Raw genomic sequence first — 21,653 nt, 5'->3', positions numbered from 1 at the left:
CAACAACCTGCTTCATCCATTCTAACCCGTGTCCTCTGAATGACAGGTAGATGTGAGCTGAGGCTGCCCACAGTGGGGGTCCTCTGTTAGCCAGTGCATCCCGTCTTCCCTGTTCATCCCTTTATTCCTCCATCCATGCTTCCTGGGACCAAGTCCTGAAGTGACTCTGCCTCCATGCCAGCTCTGAGGACTTGAAATAATGACAGCATTTGAACACGAAACTTTTTGAATCCAGTCGGGTGGTGGTCACTCATGTTTTTAAACCCAGAACTTGGGAGGTAGAGGCAAATGGATCTCCGTGAGTTCGAGTCCAGCCTGGTCTACAGAGCTAATTTCAGGACAGCCAGGGCCATACAGAGAAACCTTGTCTTGAACAAACAATCCAAAAAAAAAAACCCAAAACTAAATAAAACAACAAAACAAAATATACTCCCACCCCCAACCAAAAGCAAAAACTGGAAAACAGCAAAAGAAAAAGGAAGAATTCAAAACCCTTTTTGAAGTGACCTAGCTACTTTGGTGAGTGGGAAGACATGCTTGCCTCTCTCAAGAGCGTATTAGTGCATTCAAACAGATCCAAAGTACTAGACAATCATCACCTTGCAAAAGCAACACAGGTTTTGGTTCTTAACCCGGGGTTTTATTGGAAAGGAGGAGAGTTTTGTATGATTTCAGGGTTACAACAAAAGTCCAATCCTCCCAGCTTACTAATGAGCTTTCTGTCCTTGAGATGTACAACATCCATCCTACCAGATGCCAGGACTGAAAATGCTCCAGCCAGGACTGGACTCACCCTCTGGATTTGTATTTTCAATAAAGCCTGTATCTTTGTCTTGATCACAATCGGTCAGATCGACAGGTTTCAGCAGACCTTTTCTTAAAGGTTCAAATAGCCAAAGTCTCAGGCTTTGCAGGCCTACGGTCTGTGTCACAGTCTGTCTTTACGGCATGGACGCAGCCATCACCAATAAGTAAAAAAGCCTGTTTACTTAGAGCTCAGGGGCAGGGCACTTGCCTAGTGTATGCAAGGCCCTGGGTGTGAGGTTCAGTTCTAAAATTCCAAGGAAGTAAATGCGTGTGGCTGTTTCTAATACAAGAGAGTGGCTGTTTGTAGTACAATCTCATTGCTTTTTAAAATCAGCGAGTACAAAAAAAGGTCTTGTTTTCTGTTTAGTGTTACTACTTTGTGCTTGTACAAATAGGAGATAAAATTTTAAGCTCTCTTTTGCCACTTAAATACAAGCTTCAGCACTTTTGTTCTTTAGACCCAAAGGACAGCGTGTTGGGCTCTGTGATGCCCCGGTGCCATTTGTCTTCCGTTCAAGCTAATCAACACTATGCTGCCGTACACGGAGGACACCAATCATGACACACAGTGGCACATGCAGACAAGACTCCCCTCCCCCAGTTCCAAAAGGAAAGCGTACATTTTTCACTGTGTCAATATTAATTACTTGCAATTTAGCATTCAATATTATTTTTTATATTAATTTCAACATAATGGGGTGAGTCTAATTTGGAATGATAAAGTTCATTTGCATTTAAATTGATATTTTAAGCGCTCCCTCTGAGGAACTGATAGCATCCATGATTATAATTATAAACAGTGTTTCCAAGGCAGGTTTGTTTCCCCTTGGAAAGATTTGTAAATATGGTGCGTGGAGTTTCATATTAGTACTGACGACACTACCATGACCTATTTCCGCTGAGTTCTGTGAGTTTCCATATTTGGGAATTCCCTTCTATTGGAATAACAATTTAACAAAGCCTATTAGCTAAGAACAAACACACACACACACACACACACACACACACACATCTGTGTGTGTGTATATATATATACATATATATAGTTTATTTTTATTTTTCAAACATTTTCATATAATTTTTCTTTTTCATTTTCAAAATCTTTCGAATACTGATCCCTGCTACAGAAGAAACTCTGGTTATTTTTCAGCTTGAGAAGACATGCCCAGAAAACAAACTGCAGCTAACTGCACATGGAGAGTTAAAAGCAATGAGAAAACCACTCCCATGCCTTCTCTGGTTCCTCTCTTTTTTTTTTTGGGACTGGACAAGGCAGTCTTGCATAGAGGGGTCTTCTTTTCCTACAGGCTGTGAAGAGATAAAACAATTCTGCCCCAGTCAGGAAACACTAAAACTCATCCATTTCTGAATTGGATGATTCTGGGTGGGGCAGACAGTTTTTCTTTTATAGTGAAATGTTGGTGGTGATTCAGGTATAAAATAAATCATCCCCACCATCAGCACAACAAAAGGAGGAGCTGTGGGGAGAAAGCCTGGAGTCTGAGTTACTTTTCTATTGTTGAGATAAGGCACCATGACTAAGGTAACATAGAAGGAGGGGTTTATTTTGGGGCCTACAGTTCCAGAGGGATGGGAACACTTGATGTCAGAGGGGAGGTAGCAGGTGGAAGCGGCTGGAGCTGCTGAGTGCTCACAGTGAGAGCGTTCAAGCCAGAGGCTACTAAAGTATCGAAAACTGTCTCCAGTGACACACCTCCTCCAACAAGGCCATACCTCCTAATCCTTCCCAAACAGTTCTTCCAGCTGAGGACCAAGTATAGAAATCTATGAACCTATGGGGCCCATTATCACTCAAACTACCTCACATGGCCAGCAGAAACAAAAGGGTACAGGCTAACGAAAGAGGTTTTAAGTAAAACATTCACTCCCCAGCTATGTGATAAGTGCTGATTAACTGCTTACACGGCCTGGCCCTGGCCACCTGCTATGTAGAGGACAGCAAAGTAAATTTGACAGCCAAGATGGCTGGCATTCCAATAGGCAGACATCCCCCCTTTCACCCTCCAACCTCCCTCCCAAAAGCATACACACAACTTTAGATTGTATGAAGAACCAGGAAGTGACCACACAGGGAACGGTCCTTAAACTGAGATGGCTCTAACAGTGGGGGGACCAGAGGAAGAGTTGAACATGTCTCAGACGTTGGGGCAGAAACATGGTTGAAAAGGCCATGGGAGCCAGGCCATCTTTTGTCTCACCAGGCAGAGGAATGAGGAACCATTTTCGTCTACAGGAGAAAGGAGTACTTCTAAGGGCAGTGGAATCATCAGGGGGGTATAAGCAGGGAAGCGACAGGTCTCTCTTTAGTTTTTGCTTGTTTGAGGGAGAAGATGTCTAGTGAATGGGAGCAAGATGTTTCTGTGGCTGTGGGTGACGTTGACCTGGCCCAGGATAGGACCAGAGCAGTGGCTTTGCAAAGGAGAGAGTGGGAGGGCAGGCTGGGGAAGGGAGGAGGGAGAGAGTCAGTGTTTGGGAGCGTTGTCACTGTGTTTTCAGCAGTGGCATTTGCAGAAGATAACTGAAGGAGGTTCAGGTTGAATGATGTGGTGACAGATGGTGAGCATCACATGTTTCTGCTCACTGGCTGTGTAAGCCACTAGCCCCTATGATCTTTAGATCTCTGTTTGTGACAGGTGAATGAGAAAGTGCCCATGCCCAAGGTATAGTTTGGTGGCAGAACTTTGACTGTACAAACCACTGATGTATTCAGCATAAGATACAGAGTAGATGTAATAATTCATGTAACAGACAAGGCCAGGGACACTGCAAATAACTGCACTCTGCGGGCATCCTTACTGACCAGGGCGCATCACCAGAAATAAAAGGGATCAAGCACCAGGGGGCTAAAATATTGAAGGCAAAAGCAGGGAGGGAGCAGAGATGCAAATACAATGTGGGCCTTGGATTCTGTTAATTCACAATCAACTCTCCATGTGAAGGGAGACGGGGTTGTGAACTAAAGAACTCTCCAACCAAACTGTCATGTAGTATTGGATAATCCTGCCCGTTTGTGAGTGATTAGCTGGTGTGTTCTTGAACTACGTTGTTATCCACAGAGTTTGTTCTCTGTAAAGGTCTCAGCAAGGGACTTCCTGGATCAAATGGCTCCGTGTCAACCTGGTCACTGTTGTAGACATTTATGCAGGGGCTTTGCATTGAGCCTCTAGAGAAGGGAGGGAAGGATGGAGGGAAAGGAGAAGGGAGAGAGAGAGGAAGAGGAAGAAGAAGAAGAAGAAGAAGAAGAAGAAGAAGAAGAAGAAGAAGAGGAAGAGGAAGAGGAAGAGGAAGAGGAAGAGGAAGAAGAAAGAAGCAGCAGAAAAGGAGGAGAAGGAAGAGGAGGAAGAGGAGGTGAAGGAAGAGGAGGAAGAGGAGGAGGAGGGAGAGAAGGAGGAGATGCAAGGCAGGTCCAGCATCTGGACCAGAGCAGCTTGATACCTTTAACACTCTGGGGATTCATTCTTTGCTTTCCCCCCTAAAAGCCAAAACGCCATGTCCCTTCCTCAAACCCTACTGACGGCTCCCCTGCCCTTAGAATTACATTACATTTTTCTCTTCTCCATATGAGGCTAAGGATGGTCTAACTCTCACGGCATTTACAACCTTTTTCTGGCCCCATAATCAGAGATTTGTGAGACTCTTCCACTGGTTTCCCACTGTTTTTTTTTTTTTTTTGAGATATGATTTTACTCTGTGTCTCAGGCTGGCCTTGAACTCATGCCAATCCCCTTGGTACTGAGATTACAGATGTGAGCCACCATCCTTAACTTCAACTGATGTGTATTTTGATAGATTAACCCTGACGTTCATATTTGTAATATGCATAATTATTCTCTCCTTTTGACTATGAAGGTGTTCATAGTCTTCCTGGGAAAGACAACTATCACTCTTTTAGACTTGGAAAAACTGAGGACCGTTAAACAGTGCTTGTTTCCCCTCCCTAACAGCAATTCAATGGGAGCTCTCAAATATTCTGAATGTCTTAGATGTACACCAAACCTCTTACTTAAGGACTTGGCAACGTTATAGAATGCTATAAAATGCAAACGCTATAAAACCCTCTCTCCATAGCTTAATGAAAACATCTCCCACATGCTGTAATACATCTTATTATTCTACCCAGCAGATCCTGTATTGTGGAAAAGGTGTGTACGGGCTACACAGAAAGCCCAGTCCTCACTGTGAAACCCAGGACTGTGTTAAAGGCCACTGCTAAGAACTTAGTCCTGGCTTCCTGTACTTGGATTCAGGTTTTAATTATTGGTTGGCAATTAAGGGTTCTTTCTCTGTGAAAAATAATTTCCTCTAGGTTGGGAGCTAGCAAGGTTACCATGTGGGAGAAGCTAATCTTATTTTTGCGTCAGAGATTTTTTTTTTTGGCTTGGCCACATAGGATGGAAAATTTTGCTTAGCCCAAATCTCCAGACTGTTCAACTGTAAGATCAGCATCCTCCGGTTCCTCAGGAGCTGCCCCTGAGAGGATTGATTAAGAAGTCAGGGCAGGGAAACAAGCCAAGTCTAGAATTTCAGACAAAGTCCTGAAGGGGGCGCTAGAAGACGAATACATTGTTCAGCGTGGTGTGCGGACTCGCAGCTCAACAGCAGCCAAGAGGGTACGGGAACTCCCAAGCTTACTAGATTTCTATACCTGGAGGGTAATGGAGGCTTTAACATCCCTGTGGCAATTTTCCCAAAAAGAGTAAATGCCGGAATTGGAGTAAAAACCAGTCCTAAGCAATGGGAAAGACAGAAAATGGCTCAAAGGAGCTTCAGAATATCCAAATACACACTTCAGCTGTGAGAGTGATACCTGCAGCCACTGAGACACGCTGGAGAGCGGAGTTCAAGGGTGAGCATTGCTCTAACTTGCACCCTGACCTCTGATAATCCGGTGACCACCCAGTCCTCAGTCTCTCTCTCTCTGTAGAGTGAGAGTCTGGGTTAGGACCTCTTGAAAATCTACCACCTCTTACGACCTTGGCTTCAGCACAGAGAGGCTCGTCTGTCCACACATTTGCAGGATATTTGTTTTAACCATATAACTTGAGAACCTTGAAAGGAGATGAAGATTTGCCAGCTGTGAATTGTTGGTGTATCCTTAGAATACTGGTGCCCAGGAAGACCCAAGTTCAATGTCAGCCCTGGAACTCAGCCTTTTAAAGCAAAACATTCTGGGGCTGGAGAGATGGCTCAGTGGTTAAGGGCACTGGCTGCTCTTCCAGAGGTCCTGAGTTCAATTCCCAGCAACCACATGATGGCTCACAACCATCTGTAATGGGATCCGATGCCTTCTTCTGATGTGTCTGAGGACAGTGACAGTGTACTCACACAGATAAAATAAAATCTTAAAAAAAAGGCACCCTGTCTCAAATGGAAATTTGTCTGGATGTACTTTTTTTTTTAAAAAAAGCAAAACATTTCTCTACCAATTTCTCAAATATCCTTAGACTCACACCTAAGTCAGGAGCAGTTTCAGCTTTGAGAACACTCACGCTGGAGAAATGGGGAAGGCACAGACTCTCTTATCTACAGGATGAGGCCCAGGATGCCCATGGTGTGGATTTTGGCCACATGGGTCATCTCAGTGTCAATGCAATCTGGTTCCCAGTGCCTCCCAAGGATGTAATTTAATAGATTTCCATGAAGAATAGTTTGGGTGGGAGGTGGGCAGGGGGCGGTGTCGACAGGTGACTGTTGGCCTCAGGACTGGCTTACTGGTATTCTTATGAACTACTGGGGTAGCGACAAGGTAGTAATGCCCCATACTCTACAATTGGTGAGATTCAATTCTTTTCCAGAGGAGGGAAAACAGCATTTCTAGTTAAGATGGCCTGTATCCATGTCTGGGTATTAATGTGTGTGTACATGTGAGTGTACAAGTGTGTGTATGTGAGTATGTATGTGTGTGTCACAGAATGGGTGTGGAGGTTAGAACACAGCCTTTGTTGTTGGTTTCACTTTCCTCTGGGTCTGAGAGATGGTCTCTTGTTGTACACTGTTGTGCATGCCAGGATAGCCCACAAGCTTTCTGGGAGTCTCCTGTCTGCTTCCCATCTCCAAGTAAGGGAGCTGCTTTACAGATGCTTGGGCTACTGCATCCATGGTTTCTGGGGATCAGAACTCAGGAGGTCAAGCTTATGTGACAAGCATGTTCCCCACTGACCTCTCTCAACTCAGTCCCTGTGTTTGTTTTCTATTGTTGCTGTAACAGATTGATGCAATCTTAAATAGGTCCAGATAGCTTATATTTATTATCTTAGAGTTCTGCAGATGCTGGATCTCACTGAGCTAAAATCAGGGTGCTGGCAGGGCTATGCCTCTTTAGGGGAATCCTGGGGCAAAACTTGACTTCCTTGTTAGTTCAGGTTGTTAGTAGAACTAGGGACTTCGTGAGGTTGAGGCCCATGTTCTTTTGTTGCTGCTAGCCTTGAGCCATTCTTAGTTTCCAGAGATTACCTACATCTTGAACTCTGCCCCCCTACCATCCCACTTTCTACCTTTAGGATTGGGGGTGGGGTAGGAAATGGGTTGAGTCCTCATATTTTGAATTGCTTCTGCCCCTTCATTAACCTTCATGCCTCCTTTTAATCTGGTGTCTGCTTTCCTTTCTTGCCTTTAAAGCATGTATGGTTGACTTGGCAAGCCAGGGTTAGGGTTAATGGTGGATATAGCACTCATCACAGGCTCATGAGTTGAATGCTTGGCTCTTAGATGATGTCATTGTGTGAGGTTGGGAAACTATGGGTGATGAGATCCGGCTGGAGGAAGTGAGGTGTGGGTACTCCTGCTACTTTCCGTTCCTGTTTACTCTCTGTTTCTTGCTTATTCATGAAGTGAGTTATTCTCTACCTAACGTTCTCACTGTCATAACGCTCTGTTCAAGCTCCTGGAACCAAGTGACCATGCACTGAACTCACTTAATCTGTGAGCCAAAACAAATCTTTTCTCCATTAATTGTGGCTCTCATGTATTTTGGTCACATCACCAACAACAAACTAACCATCGGAGAATCTCCCTGTTTTGAGTTAATTTTAAGTCCACTGGCAAAGTACCCTTTCATATGCCACATGGAAGGGCTAGGGTTAGGGTAAGGGTTAGGATTAGCGTCTAACATACAGTCTCTGGTGGAGGAATCAGACATGGACATTCTTGAGACCTTGTTCTGTGGATAGCACAGACATCCTGTCCCATGCCTTCCTTTATTTCCTTGCTTTAGCTAGACTCCTTGTCTGTAGTCAAGCCTCTTGACTCTCTTGAGTCAGGTAGAAAACGAATTGTCATTGGGTATCTGCTAAGTTTCATGTCATGTGCAGAGTTTTGAGAGTATGGAGACGCCTCACCGACTCTCTCTCCAGATGCTCACGGACATGGATACAGATCACTATATATGTATGGAATTGTCAAAGGCAAACTCCACAAAGATAAGTAAATAAGAAAAATAACTTAAAAGTACGCAAACATATTGAAATATGTAAAAACTGAAAAGTGCTTTGATTTTACTAACTTGAAAAACAATTAAGCCAGTTCAGAGATGTCTCTGGAAGAATATAGGATATTGGCATTGCTCTTGGTTGCCCACTAGAACTAGATGGTAAGAGCTTATAGTCAAGGGCAGCTGTCATTTGGTTATAGGATACTGAAAAATCAGTGTGCCACTGAGCTGGAAATTTGCTTTCTGCTGACTACCATGCGCAGTGTGGAAGGTACCATGTGGGCTGCTGGGAAAGAGAATTCATCAGTGATCCCACCCATCTATAGACTATGTGTGCCACACCCATCAGTAATCCCATCCATCTGTAGACTATGTGAGCCACAATACGGATCCACCAAAAAAGATGTGCCTGTCAGACAACCGTGGCATGACTATTTTGGCAACAACAAACTGCTTTATTATTATATTTGAGGCCTGTTCTTTGGGAGGGGACAACAACCTGATACTGGCACTCAGGTCAAATGCCTGTGCTTGGGAAGAACGTGCCAAGGGAAGAACCCAATGCCATTGTTCCCAATTGAACATGTCAAGCTGACTTCTAAACATGTATGCTATGTATGTTCATACCTATAGACTAATGTGGCTTTCTACCTGGGGTAGCCAGTGGTGGTTAATGAGGTCAAAGTGTGGAGAATAAATGACCAATGAGCACTAAGTTTTAACTGGGGTCTCTATATGTAAATAAAGAAAGTCAGGGAGCATCACAGAAGAGAGGGCAGAAGTAGTTTAGGAGACAGAGGATTGGGAGAACTGTCATGAAGCTGCTTTTTGGATAAGACATAGACATTGATACCACAAGCACACAGCATCTATGGACACCTACATGGCTTTTCTATTCCTATATAGGACTGTACTACAATTTTGCTAAATAATATAAAATATTGTGACAAATTTCTAGATATGGGTCAGCTGGACTATTTTTCCGGACCAGAAGTGGAGATCTTAGCTAAAATTAGGAAGTACTCTTTGTCGACTGTTGACAGTATTTGGTGAGTTAAGGTTGTAGGACTGATGCCTTCAGCTCCTAGACAGGCCACTATTTATCCACCAAGTTGGCAAAACAATAACCATGGAGTGTAAAGAACATTGTAGGCAATCTTTGTGTGATGGCAGGGACTCTTCAAAGCCAACAGGTGAATCATGATGCTTAAAATCCTTTTGACTTATTGCTTATCTGAACTTCAGATCTTCTTTCAAGGTGCACACCTGTTTCGTTCAGGCCCACATGGCAACATCTTCTCTTTGATTATGTAGAATTCAACTGATTAGGCATCTTAATTGATTTTGAAATTCAAGCTAATTAAGGGAATGATACTAGGTCACATTTATAGCTCCTCCCCAGATTCAAGTGTTTTACCAGGAGAGAAAGCAAGATTATTATTCTAGAATTCTGCATAATCCAGACACTTGTCTTCAAGGGAAAATGACAGAGATCTTTTTAAAAGGGAAGAACAGTCATTGGGTTGCAATGGAAACTGTGGTTCTTACGGTTCATCCATTTCCATCCATCTATTTATCCATCTGTCTGTCCCTCCACCCACCCACCCACCCATCCATCCACTCATCCACCCACCCACCCATCCATCCATCTATCTATCCATCTATTCTTCCATAATTTAATATTTATTTATAAAAACCACAAATATATTAATGCACACATGTGTACTCAGACACACACACACACATTCAGAGAGAGAGTGAAAAAGAGAGAGAGAGAGAGAGAGAGAGAGAGAGAGAGAGAGAGAGAGAGAGGCTAGTTAGCTTCAGTTAATGATCTCCCTGGGGAATGAGCCCTCCAGGTGAGTCTTTCATGAGTGAAAGAACAGTGTCCTGGTTTGTAAGTGACTTAAACTCAGTGTTTGAATGAAACTATGTCAAACACTTTTAGGGAATTTTGGAGCAAGAAAGTGATTTTTCTGGGTCACTTTCAGTGTAGACTTCTGGATGTGAGCAGATCTCCTGATGAACGTCGAATCACCCATGTGTCAGGAATCCACTGACAGGATTTCTAGGCGAGTTGCTCTCTCAAGAAAGTAAGCCCATCCCTAGTGTGCAAGTTGCTATTTTAAAGTCCATCTATGACTCTAGCTTTTTGCTCTGTGTGTCTTGTTGATTTTGCTGCGCTCTCAAATGCATAATGCTTTGTTTTCCAGGAGAGTATTGAGCACACTGCTGTGCAATTCTGTAACTATGTGGAAACCACCCAGGGGCAGGCAGGGATATTTTATCCCTACATTTTTACAATCCTGGCCCTTAGAGCAGCACCTTAGAGTAACACACAGATATCTTGAAAATTGACTAGGTTTAGTGGAGCAAAGTCTAGTCCAGTGAGCAATTTGTAAAAGTTCATTAACCAGATTTTTTTTCTGTTGCTTATAGTTGTAATTTTGCTATAAACATGGAGTCCAAGGAAGGCGATCCATTTAATCAAACGAGGCTTATTTTCTTCCACTTTCATACCAAGTATGTCCTTATAAAAATGGACCATTTCCTCTAATCCACCGATTGAATAAGATTATAGTCATTTGTCCCAGGGTCTATCCAAGGGATCATTCAGACAGTTCTATTTATTCGTTCTGGCTTTTTGGTGATGAAGTCCCCCATGAACTGCGCAACACACACACACACACACACACACACACACACACACACACACTCACACACACACACTCACAGACACACATTCACACACACACATTCACACACACACACACACACACACACACACACACACACACACACACACACACGAGTGCTGAAAATAGCTCGGCTCCCTGTCAATAAAACACAAAGAGTATTTAAGCCTCAATTTCACATGCATTATTAATGCACTTATTTAAATATTAATAAGCCTAAAAGCCTAGAGCAATGTATGTGATCAATACTGCATGACATATGAGTCACCAAGGCTGAGGACAGTGTCTGTCTCCAGCCACCAGTCTTTCATCATGGCAGCCCTGTGCCACCTGGTGTGCACACTGCTGCCAAGCCCAGGGCACTTCCTTTCAGCTCAGCCCTGGGGCAGGACTTCAGAGCTCTCCACAAGCTCCTTCTCAGAGACAGCGATCTGTCAGGCCCCATCAGAAGAGGGCGGAAGTGCAGGTCCTCAAGGGTAGCCTTGTTTTCTCTTTTAAGCACTTCTGTCACCTGAATAGTAGCAGGGCAGAATCCATAATGGTCTGACGCTTGAACTGGAACAAAGTCTAATCTATCAACCTCAAACCTGGGAACCAGATTGTATCATCATCTAATAATATTTCCACCACCACTAGCCAGGGGAGGGGTATTATAGAAAAAAGAAGTGGCTTGAGGCTGCCTCAGTGCTGACTACCTTGACGATCTTTTCTTCAGGCCCGTGTCTGTGGGAGCTCAGTTAGGGCCCATGGGTCTCTATTTCTGATGCTGGTATCATGCACTACAGGGAACCCAAGGGTGACAACATATGAAATGGTTGGGCGCTGGGAATTAGAGGGTTCTGTTTGCCAGATTGTCATTAATAGAGGGGCATTGTTTGACTTAGCTTTTCGGCTTCACCGATAGTAAATATTCAACACTATGGACGCATTTATTTTCATGCCTGATAACCACAATGCTAAATATTAAGAGAGATACAAACGTGTGTAGGCTACATGCACAGAAGGCTTTTGATCTGAGATGTAGTCATACGTTTTAGGTAAATAGCATTGTTGGAAGGATGAGCGAATGCCAAAATAGCTGACCAGGCTTGCGACGGCAGGCTTTTGGGGAGTGACTAAAGAGACACTACTTCCGGGCTAGAGGGATGGCTCAGCGGTTAAGAGCACTGACTGTTCTTCCAGAGGTCCTGAGTTCAATTCCCAGCAACCACATGGTGGCTCACAACCATCTGTAATGGGATCTGATGCCCTCTTCTGGTGTGTCTGACAACCACAGTCTACTCATATAAATAAAATAAATTTAAAAAAAAAAAAAAAAAGAGACACTACTTCCTAATTGTGTAACTGAAGACTTAGGATTTTATTTCTTCGTTAGTGAGAGGGGCACAGTGGGAGTCCAACCACGTTTGTTGACACTGCCAGGCATTATTGAGATGATATGCGTATCAGGATAGACCCGTGACAGATACTCAGGAAAACTTCATTTTCCTCTCCTAAGAGCTGAGGTCGTAGCTCTGCACACGTCAGGCTATGCTGAAGGAGAGGCAGTGCAGCAGCGACTCAGCCCGATTCCCAGGGAGCTCAGTTATCCCACAAAGAGGTCAGCCCACCCAGGTCAAGTGCAAGGCTGTGAGGCTAGGAAAGTGAAGAGCGAAGAGTAGAGGAGACCAAAAGTAGTCTCAAAGACTCTTAGAATTACCTAAGAATTACCATTCGAGCAAAGTGTAGGTAAGGAGAAAGGGAAACCATCCTGGGCCATACACAGACCACAGACCACAAAATGGGACAAACGAGCCCATTTCTACAAGACTTAGAGTCACTAAAACAACAGGAATGCTGGACTCGTTATCTGACACTGTTTAGGGAAATAATGAAAAGAAAGGAACGTCTTTGCATATACTCAGTTGGAACACACACACACACACACACAGTGGGAGAGGGAGGGGGAGAGGGGGAGGGGGAGGGGAAGGGGAGAGGGAGAGGGAGGGGGAGGGGGAGAGGGAGAGGGAGAGGGAGAGGGAGAGGGAGAGAGTGCTCTTCCAATCCTTGTCTTAATACCAGTCCCTGAGAAAACTCCAACACAGCTGGAATAGCCTCTCTGAATTTTACAGGCCCACCAGCCATGTGTGACTCGTGACTTCAGCAAGGCAGGCCTATGACGCAAAGATGAGACTCTGCCCCATCTGCTCCCAAGCTCTGAAACTGCCAACTCTTCCACAAGCCACACATTCCTAGAGAAGTCATCCTTCTGCCCCAGACTTAGCAGCCACAGCTTTGAGCCAGTGCTACAGACACAAGTCTGGAATTATCATGGGCTTCGAGCCACAGAACAAGTCACTTTCCCATCTGCTTGCTCCTAAGCCGAGCTGTGAGACACTCCCTGCCTGCACCTTACTCGTCCGGTACCTGCACCTTCCTGGAGTCTCTTCTGAAAGTCTTGCACCTGCCTTAGCACATGGTGACTGTTCTGAGTTAGGGAAATGGTTCAGACTGTTGCAGAATAGGGGAGATGAGGAAATGAGACTCTAACTTGGTTCAAAAACCCTCTCTTGGCCAGTATTCATTTCATGGTTATTGCGTTAGGGATAGAAAAAAGGAGAATTTTAATTATTTGGAATAGTAAGTCCTTATGAATGGGTCAGACCCCGAGAACAATAGAAGAATCACAAAGTGGCCGTTATTATCCTTCGCTCTCCACTCAACAGGCTCGGCGTCAATTTGCTGAATTAAATTAATGCTAAAGACTTACATTTATATATTGATTTGCAATTTTCAAAGTATTTTGATTCTTAGTTTAGTGGAAAGAGCCCTAAACTACCCAGCATACTCCCCTTCTCTCTCTCTTTGGCTACACAGAAGAACAAAGCTGGGAAAAGAACCTTGCTTTGGGTGGAATTTTCACTTCTTATTGAAAGTAAATTAATAAAGAAGAGGAGGAGTTAGTTCCCACAATGTAGAGCATTTTAGTTTATTTTAACCTTTAAGAGATTTCCACGGCGCACACTGGTAGCAGGTGCTGCCACATAGCTCTTTGGCTGACACCTGCATGTTCCTGGTGAGCATCCACTGTTTAAACACGGATGGAGGCTGTCCTCCAGTGTCAAGAGGCAGTCTAAGGGTCCGCTGGGATCAGCCTACACCAAGAACTGTAACTGCAGGAGTTGGGTGGAGTCCCCAGAGTCCCCAGGTGTCCCATGCCAGGTGAGAGGGCTCTGGCACTCTGGTGCATTCATTCTACATCATGTCTTAGATTGTCCGAGTAGGGGTTAAGTTCCAGCTGCCTGCAGTGGTCAGGTGTTTGAGAATATACCAATCATGGCTACCTCCTCTCCTCCATTTCTGCTTTCTGGCACCATGCAGAAAGAAAGTAGTTCTGCTGAAACTGTTGTCTCAGGATTTGTTTCTGGGAAAACCCGAATCAGAACCTCCCCAAAGAATCTTTTCCTAGAAGAGCGCCGGAGTGAGCTCATCACATCTAAGCCATTAAATTACTCAGTAATCTGAAGATGAGGTCGGTTAATTTTTTTTTCTCACTCAGTGCTTGAGCCTATCCTCGTCCGCCGACGTCACTGCTCTCCTCTGCAGGTTGACTCCGCTTAGGCTTAATGATTGTGTAAGCATTTTTAATTAAAAATAAAGAAGACAAATTGTATTGTTAAATTCTGTCTCAACTCTGCGAAGACTGAGAGACACCATGCTTTGAGAGAACTGGTCTTTTTAGGGTTCTCTGCTGTGGAATAATTAAAAGTGAGGCAGTTGGGTGGTTACTTTCTCACCATGCTAAAGAGCCAGTAAATTTCATAAACAAACGGAGCTGTACACTCACTCTTTGGAAGGTTCCAGGTCCTTTAAAGAGTGTTCGGACCTTGTTCTGGATGAAATTATCAACATGTAAATCTTTAAACATAATTCACATTTTCTACTCATTTAATAGATATTATCTAGATCAGCAGTACTCAACCTCTTTTGGGGGTCAAATGACACAGGAAGACCACTGGGAAACAGATATTTACATTACAATTCATCACAATAGCAAAATTACAGTTATGATATAACAATGAAAATAATTTATGTTCTTGGGTTGCTGTGTTTTATGTTTGGAAGAACTATATTACAGGGTTACAATATTAGGAAGGTTGAGAACCAATGATCTAGATTAAAGGTAGTGTGCATATCATCTCTTCAGCATCCCCTCCCAGTGACCACAACCCAGGTCTGTGTTTTCAGACATGGAGAGCTCATCATCCCTATGTTCTCACTAGCTTCAGTCACAAGACAGTTCACCCTTGAGGTGAACTGAAAATCTGCCTTTACTGTTGCCAACCCATTGTTGGCAATTTACTTGAGAGACATTATGGGAGATGCAGAATATCTCATTCCACAATATACATTATAATAATTGGAAACATAATTAATATGACGCTTACGTTTTCTTTTTTTCCCCAGAATTCTTTCAGGTCAGGAAAGAAGTTGAGTAGTGGGTTTGTCTGGTCCCTCCGTGAAGCAAGTTACCGTCTGTCATGCTCCCTTTTAGATCAACGTAACCACAGGAAACACACACCAGGTTGTCCAACAATAAGTTGTGGTGCTTAAATTACAGTGTAAAACAATTCCACATAGTCCTCAAAATAATGAAGATACTTAAAAATGTAAAATTGTTCACAGCATATGAAGATATGGGAATATAATATGCAGTCAGAATTCAGTTTTATGAGAAAAAAGACACATAGAACCAAAGCCCCAGATACTAAGGTTGATGATAGTTTTATGGCTGGTTTTGAATCTCTTCTATGTTTTTCCAAATAGGCCTTGCATTGGTTGTGACCTGAAGGTTGAGAATTGCTTTTATGGTTTAGGCTTTCGTGGAGCTAAAATCTGTGCACAGTAAGGAGGTAGGCGTCATTAGTCTTTCAGACAAGAGGGACACACCCATCTTTTCACCAGGAGACAAGGCAGTGATAGCCCTATGTGGCTACTTCTGATGTCTTAGGTCATGGGGCTGAAGAGTAGAATGGGAAATACCGTTGCCTCAGTAAGTGTAGGCAGTTCTCCTAGGCTGCAGGATATCATCCCTGAGGGAAACATACTTCCAAGAGGGGAGGCCCTGGGACACCAGAGCACAGTAGAAAGCAAACCATTTGTTCTTTTCAGTTCCCCATCGGTGACATCTCAGGGCTCTGTATTTATGGAGGACACAGAAAAGGGATGCAGAGAAGAGTTGTCCAAGGTGAGGAGTTCAGGACATTTCAGGAAAGTAAATGAACAGCTAGACACATGTGAGCTGGCAGTGGGGTAGGTGGCTTCAGGGACAGGCTAGGGAGGGGTTCCCTAGACATGACCGATAGGATCAGTGGTGTAGGCTGTCATGTGCAGGCAGCCATGATTGTCTTCCCCACAGCTATAAGTTATTTTCACCTGCAATAAAGCTTTGATCTATTTTTCTGTGATTTTCCTTGAAGGCCACAGTGACTGGACAACCCATGATGCACTGTATGTATGTATGTATGTATGTATGTATGTATGTATGTATGTATATTTATGTATGTATATATACATATATATGTATATATGTGTATGTGTATATATATCTTTTCTATTATATCTTCTCTAATTATAATATATAACATTATATTATACAATTACTTATACAATATATTATAAATATATGATATAATAGTACAATTATACTAATATATAACATATACATATATGACTGTTAGGGAATATATATTAGTGTCTAATACAATTATATTCTATAATAACAACATAATTAGTATCTAATAAATAATATCTTATATATAGTGTTAGAGAAGATATTTAACTCTATTTCTATGCTTCTAGATTGCCAAGTCCTGTGTAGCAAACAACAAAAACTTTATTGTCCTGTTTCCTGATACCCAGTGCACAAAACAAAAGGCAGCCCCTTGACTTTTATACAGCATAGACAGATGCATCTAGGACAAAGCACCCAGAGAACTGACTTGTCAACAGCATTACTTCTTAACTGACATTTTTACTTAAACCCTTGTTTTAAATGGAAATCCTCAGTCACTAAGATCATGTCAAAAAGAGTTCAAGCTTATGGGGAAATGTAACTTAGCTGGGGCAACTTTATTTTTTTAATTTATTTTTTAAGACTTATTTATTTATTATATGTAAGTACACTATAGCTATCTTCAGGCACATCAGAAGAGGGCATCAGATCTCATTACAGATGGTTGTGAGCCACCATGTGGTTGTCCGGATTTGAACTCAGGACCTCTGGAAGAGCAGTTAGTGCTCTTAACCACAACTTTAAATGACCATGCCCATGCATGCATATCATATCTCCTGAAATTAGAGTGAAGAGAGCTTGTAGGTTTATCGGGAAATTGTCGTATGACTTGCTGGGGTGCAAAGACAGAAACCGTTGTGTCAGGAGTCTCTGCTGACAGTCCTTGCTTGTCTTAAAGGCGCCTTAAAGGTGGGCAAGGTTCTATAAACGTTTAGCACAGCAAAACTTATCAAAAAAGATACTGATCTTCTGACTGTCACAGAATGATGGTTGCAATGTGAGTTCTTGCAGTTTATGGCTCTTGTTCTTCAGGTTTTGCCACCAAGTACCCAGATAGCTGGATTATCCCTTTCATGTGAGGATTGCTGCTAGCGTTGATTCAAGCCTTGTCACCCTGCTCTCCTGTCTGCCTCTCCCTCTGTCTACTTTCTTGGTAGTCTTTTCCTCCAAACTTCAGCTTGTTATCCTTCTCAAAAAGTCATCCATTTGGGATGTGGCCAGCTCCCAGTAGTGGCTCTAATAAGATGGGCTGATTCTGTGTGTACAAGGCCACAGTGTGCACCTTTGAGTCTGTGGTTGTTATTCTGTGTGCACATAAACATCTGAGTTTTACACACACACACACACACACACACACACACACACGCACACACATGTGTGTGCGTGTGTGTGTGTGTGTGACAGAGAGAGAGAGAGACAGAGACAGAGACAGAGACAGAGACTGTTGATCTTCTGCGTGCACACATATTGCATGTACTAGAACATTCGGTAATCAGATGTGGCAGGTTGGTTAAAAGCACACATTCTTCACACCTTAAAATCAACTTGTACTTACATAGTTGTAGGCCAGGTCTGGGTGGAGATAGTCAATTCCTGTGAAAATATAACACAGGAGTGGGAGGTTAATGCTTGCCACTGTGTCTTCAAAGCTGCCCAGGAAAGATACTCCCAGCAGGAATGATGCAGAAGACTTTTGGGGGTCGGGGGCTTTGTGTGTGTGTTGGGGGGAGGAGTGCTTATCCTAAACCCTCTGCCTTTTGCCATTCTGTGTGGAGGAGGGCTGCATCACTTCCTTGGTGGAGAGACAGCTGCCCCCAGACGTACTGCAGAGCAGTGAAGCCAATTAGAGCTCCGGGCCCACCGATAATGTTTCCGGATAAATGTCAGCAGTAAGGGGCTTAGTGACTGTGAGATGGATGGCTCATCGCTGCAGCGATGTAAAAGAGATTTGTAGAAATCCTGACATTTCTAAATCTCCTCTGAAATGAAGCTGGCCCCGGGGAGGAAAAGCGATGATTATTTAACAGGGCACAGAGAACCACGGATTGGGAGAGCACACTCCAGCATGGAAATAAGAGGCGCATGGCTAGGCGAGAAAAGCCATTAGGAGAAAGCTAGCGGTTTCTAGTGAGGTGTTGCCAGCTGGGAGCTGATGCTTGTCTCTCCAGAACGTGCCTTTCTGGAAAGCCAGAGGCTTCAATTCCCTCGGCTGGAGTTTTCTTGAGCCAAAGCCTATTCTGTGCTCCGGCGTCATTGCTAGGGTAGAATTATGGTTTATTTATGCTGCCGAGTTCCATCAGAAAATTTGATTTTGACCTTAGAAATCATTGTAGAACACGAGGGGGCAATGGAAAAGTTCCTAACCAGCTTGGCTGTGCTATGGGATCTTAGCATATGCCGTGCTTGTGCATATATGGAGGATGGCCCTGCAACTACATAGGACCATGGTTATAAATGAAGATATTTGCAGCCAAAGAGCTGTTTCCCAACCACCATGACAATGAGAAGTATGGCTTTAGGCAGGTTGCTTGACCTCTCTGTGCGTATTTCCTTCTTGATCAATTGGAGATGAGGAAAGGTCAGGCCTCAAAGAAGCTCATGCATTTGGTATGATTAGGCTAGCAGTAGATGCATTTTATGACTATCCTGGGATGCTAGACTTATAAGCTAGAATTATTACTAAGCACCTTCTCCTGGTATCTTTGCTTTATGTGTACTAAGGCTGTGCCACTGTTATTGGGACTGTGCCAGCCATTCTACATAGGGCCATCCTAAGGCTTTGTGGTGAAAAACAAAAGAGCAAAAACCAACCCCCCCCAAAAAAACCCAAAGAAAAACCAATTAACCAAACCCATACCCCCCAAACCCAAAACCAAAACTAACCAAGCTAACAAACCAAACCAAAGCAAACCAAACCAAACAGAAGACCAAGTCAAACCAAATAAAACCTCTTGAGTTAGGATGCATATATTCCAAAAGGAAATGTTCTCTTTGTTTCCTGGTCACATTTATGGACTGAGAGTTACTGAACAATGATGTGCAAGTTTAGCTAGTCACTTATCACTCATGGGCATGATGCCTTCTCTTTACTCCCCTGACAAAGACCTGAGGAAGAAAAGTGATCTACAGAGTTGGGGTGAGCACAGATATTGAGACCAATTTATCCAGTTCTATTCAAGTGCCAGACACAGTAAGTAGCACTGATGTGGATTTTATCAAATGACACAATATCTCTGAGTTTTGACTTTGCTATCATTGAAATGGGGCTAAGATTTACCTTGGAAAGACCTTTCAAAGATTAAAAACAATTCATGGAAGTGCTTGGCTTACAGTAAACATGCTAATGAATTCCTGTCTTCATCATTAGAAATACCATTATTGTGGTTTGAACATAAAATGTCCCCTCCAGGCTCAGATTTGAACCCTTGGTGTTCAAATGGCCACACTGCTTGAGAGCGCCATGGAACCCTCAGGAGGTGGAGTGTCACTGGAGGAAGTACGTCACTGAAGGTGTGCTTTGAGGTTTTATATTATAGCCCCATTTCCTGTTATTGATCTCTGTATCCTGTGTAAGGGGCTGTATGACCAATCTGTTTCCTGACTGCCAGACTGGTTTCATGCTCCTCCATGCCTTCGCCATGATGGACTGAGTTTCCTCTGGAACTATAAGCCAAAATAAAACCCCCATATCCAACTTGCTTCTTGGGAGAGTATTTTATTTCACTGACAGAAAATTAACTAATACAAGATTGGCTTCAGAGAAGTGGGTTTGTGATAAACCTCTTCACACCGATTTTTGGAGGAAACTGATAAAACTGTTCACACTTTTTTTTTTCTTTTTTGGAGGAGGCTAGAAGATTTTGGAGTTTCAGGATAGAAAAGCTATTAAGTGCTGTGGGCAGAACTTAATGGTCCATTCTTGTAGGGGCTTGGAAGACAGAAGTGCCAAGATTGCAATGAACAGTAGAGACTTAGCTTATGAAGTTTGAGGATTTTATTAGCAATTGGGCTAGAGGACATTCATGTGACATTTCATCACAGGATCTGACTGTATTTTGCCTGTGTCCTGAGAACTTTCATGAGGCTGAATGGTCTAATTTCTCCAATGGAGAAAACTTCAAGATAGAATAACATTCTATGGAATGGTTCTTCCTGATTAATCGTGCACAACAGGGAGGAAGGGAACATCAGGAAGCTTAAGGTTGCAGTCAAGGTATATGTTGAAAAAGAGACTGCACTGTTAAATGGCTTCCTGTCATTACAAAGCCTCCTGCTCTACACAGAAATATCAGGAAAAGTTCCCTGAAGGCAAAATCCTTCTTATTAAAGGAGGAAGACTCAGAGGTTATTTAACACTGTTAAGCAAAAAGTTTTGTAGTAAATGTAAGCTAAATAATGACCTTCCCCTCCTCCACAACTACATACAGTCAGCATGCCTTTTAAGTTGGAAGTTAGTTGTAAAAACATGATTCCATGTTCTGAAAATGGATTTGTTTAAGAGAAGAATTGGTAATCTCTGTGAAGGGAAATATGAATGTAAAGAGATAATATGAGACCAGGAGGAAATTAGATTTTAATAAAATATATTTATTATAATTACAAGAAATAATCTTTAATGAGGTTAAGAGAAAAAATGTTGGGAGAATGGTTACAGACTTGGGATTGAGAAGGAAAATATTATTGATAGAACTGTAAAGGATAAAAGACATTTTTTTCTACCAACAAAAGAGTGATCTAAATGAAAGTAATAACCTGATGGATAGTGTTTTAATGTTCTTGTATGTCTGATTAACTCTTAAAGTAGAATATACTGAACACATGCTTTGTGGTGCGTGCGTGCGTGCGTGCGTGCGTGTGTGTGTGTGTGTGTGTGTGTGTGTGTGTGTGTTGCATGTGTATGTACATGTGTCCTTATGCATGTAGAGGCCAGAGGGAGATGTCAGGTGTCTTCCTCGGTTGCTCTCTGCCTTGTTCTCTGAGGCAGGACCTTTGACTGCACCCAGCCCTCACTGATTCAGTGACACTGACCACCTAGTGAGCTTCAGGGACCTGCAAGTCTCCGCCATCTGACACTGATCCCCAGTGCTGGGGTAACAGGTATGCACTGCTGCACTCAGCTTTTACGCGGGTGCTAGGGATGGGGATT

At 43.1% G+C, this 21,653-nt stretch overlaps 1 protein-coding gene across 1 annotated transcript in view; it reads right to left on the bottom strand.

The window, feature by feature from the left end:
* Window positions 1-21,653, bottom strand: part of Pcsk2 (proprotein convertase subtilisin/kexin type 2) — a 302,691-nt gene that overhangs the window by 118,132 nt on the left and 162,906 nt on the right. The window contains exon 5 of the mRNA NM_012746.2: window positions 18,063-18,100. Within this exon, the coding sequence (NP_036878.1) occupies window positions 18,063-18,100 (38 nt within the window). The remainder of the gene's footprint in view (window positions 1-18,062; window positions 18,101-21,653) is intronic.

The sequence above is a fragment of the Rattus norvegicus genome, chromosome 3 (genome assembly GCF_036323735.1).
Source record: "Rattus norvegicus strain BN/NHsdMcwi chromosome 3, GRCr8, whole genome shotgun sequence".
NCBI lineage: Eukaryota > Metazoa > Chordata > Mammalia > Rodentia > Muridae > Rattus > Rattus norvegicus.
The sequence above is the reverse complement of the archived record's forward strand: the minus strand, read 5'-3'. Positions and strand labels throughout refer to the sequence as shown.